The 1,353-nt window shown below is 50.1% G+C and overlaps 1 protein-coding gene across 1 annotated transcript in view; it reads right to left on the bottom strand.

The window, feature by feature from the left end:
- The window catches only part of ITGA5 (integrin subunit alpha 5), a 55,393-nt gene extending 55,138 nt beyond the window's left edge, over positions 1 to 255 (bottom strand). Inside the window, exon 1 of the mRNA XM_006757095.2 lies at positions 205 to 255. Within this exon, the coding sequence (XP_006757158.2) occupies positions 205 to 255 (51 nt within the window). The remainder of the gene's footprint in view (positions 1 to 204) is intronic.
- Positions 256 to 1,353: the final 1,098 nt, after the last annotated feature.

Here is a 1,353-nt window from a genome sequence, read left to right as displayed (position 1 = left end):
AAGGATGAGAAAGAATTATCAATTGGTTGCCTCTTGCATGCCCCCTACTGAGAATCGAGCCTGCGATCCAGGAATGGGCCCTGATCCCAAATTGAACTGTGACCTCCTGGTTCATAGGTAGATGCTCAACCACTGAGCCACACCGGGTGGGCACAATGTTTTATTTCTGGATCTAATTTACCCAAATTGGGTTTCCTGCCTTACCTGCAGCGAAAGTTGAATGGCTATGCCTTCTGAGCCTCCATCTCTTGTCATCGCTAGCCTCAATCCTTGATTGGACTTCAAAAACCCCAAGGAGTGAAACGAAGGGGAGGAGATTTCTGACCTTCCCCCCTCCCCCCCAGCCTGCATTGGGAAGAGCTCTCAACCCTACCCCCCAAGCCCATTGTTTACAGATGTTCTGAGGAAAGGGGTGGGGTTTGAAAGGAGAAAGGGAAGATAGGGGGTACAGGGAAGAAAACCTGAAGGAAGGAGGGGGAGTTTCATGGAAGGGTGGCCAGGTTGGCAAGTCTGTGAAGATGAAGAGTGGAAGATAAACAGTTGGAGAGGGATGCTCAGCCGGTGTGGCCCAGCTGAGGAGCGTGGACCTATGAACCAGGAAGTCATGGTTCCATTCTCAGTCAGGGCACATGCCCAAATTTTGGACTCAATCCCCAGTACAGGGGGTGCAGGAGGCAGCTGATCAATGATTCTCTCTCATCATTGATATTTCTATCTCCCTCTCCCTCTCCCTTCCTCTCTCTGAAATCAATAAAAAATGTATTTTTTTTAGAAACCCCACACAGTTGGAGAAGGCAAGAAGAAATAAAAAAGAGGGTTTGTTTTCTCTGTAATTCACCCTACTCAGTGCAGGCAAATTAATCTTAAACCAAGGCTCTGATGATGTCCTCAGCTCAAAACCTTCCATGGCTCCATCCTTTTCAACCAATAAAGTTCTGTCTACTCCTAAGTGCCTAGAACGGCACCAAGACACATAAGCAGTGCCATTGACCCAATTCAGGGGGGGGATAGAGGCGGGGGTGTGGAGAGAGAGAGGTCATGGAGTATGGGGTCATGGAGTGAGAGAGATGGATAGAAATGGGGGGGGGGGGCAATCCTTTCATCCTGCTGGGTTGGAAACTCTTTGCTGGCCAGTGAGAGGCAGTTTGAAGTGGGCAGGAAGCCTGCAGGCCACTGGGTCTGCTCCCCACCCCCTTCCCATTTAGGATCCAGCTTTCTGTGCCCTTTGCCATTTTTGGGTCCTTGAATTGCCTCTCTTCCTTCTCTGGTTCCCTGCCCTCCCTGGCTTCACCTCTTATGTACAGATTTCTGAAGGCAACTTCCTCCTCGCTCATCACACTGCAGGCCAGTCTC

Source organism: Myotis davidii, unplaced genomic scaffold (assembly GCF_000327345.1).
Source record: "Myotis davidii unplaced genomic scaffold, ASM32734v1 scaffold233, whole genome shotgun sequence".
Classification (NCBI taxonomy): Eukaryota; Metazoa; Chordata; class Mammalia; order Chiroptera; family Vespertilionidae; genus Myotis; species Myotis davidii.
Note: the sequence above shows the minus strand (reverse complement) of the source record. Positions and strands in the feature narration are given on the sequence as shown.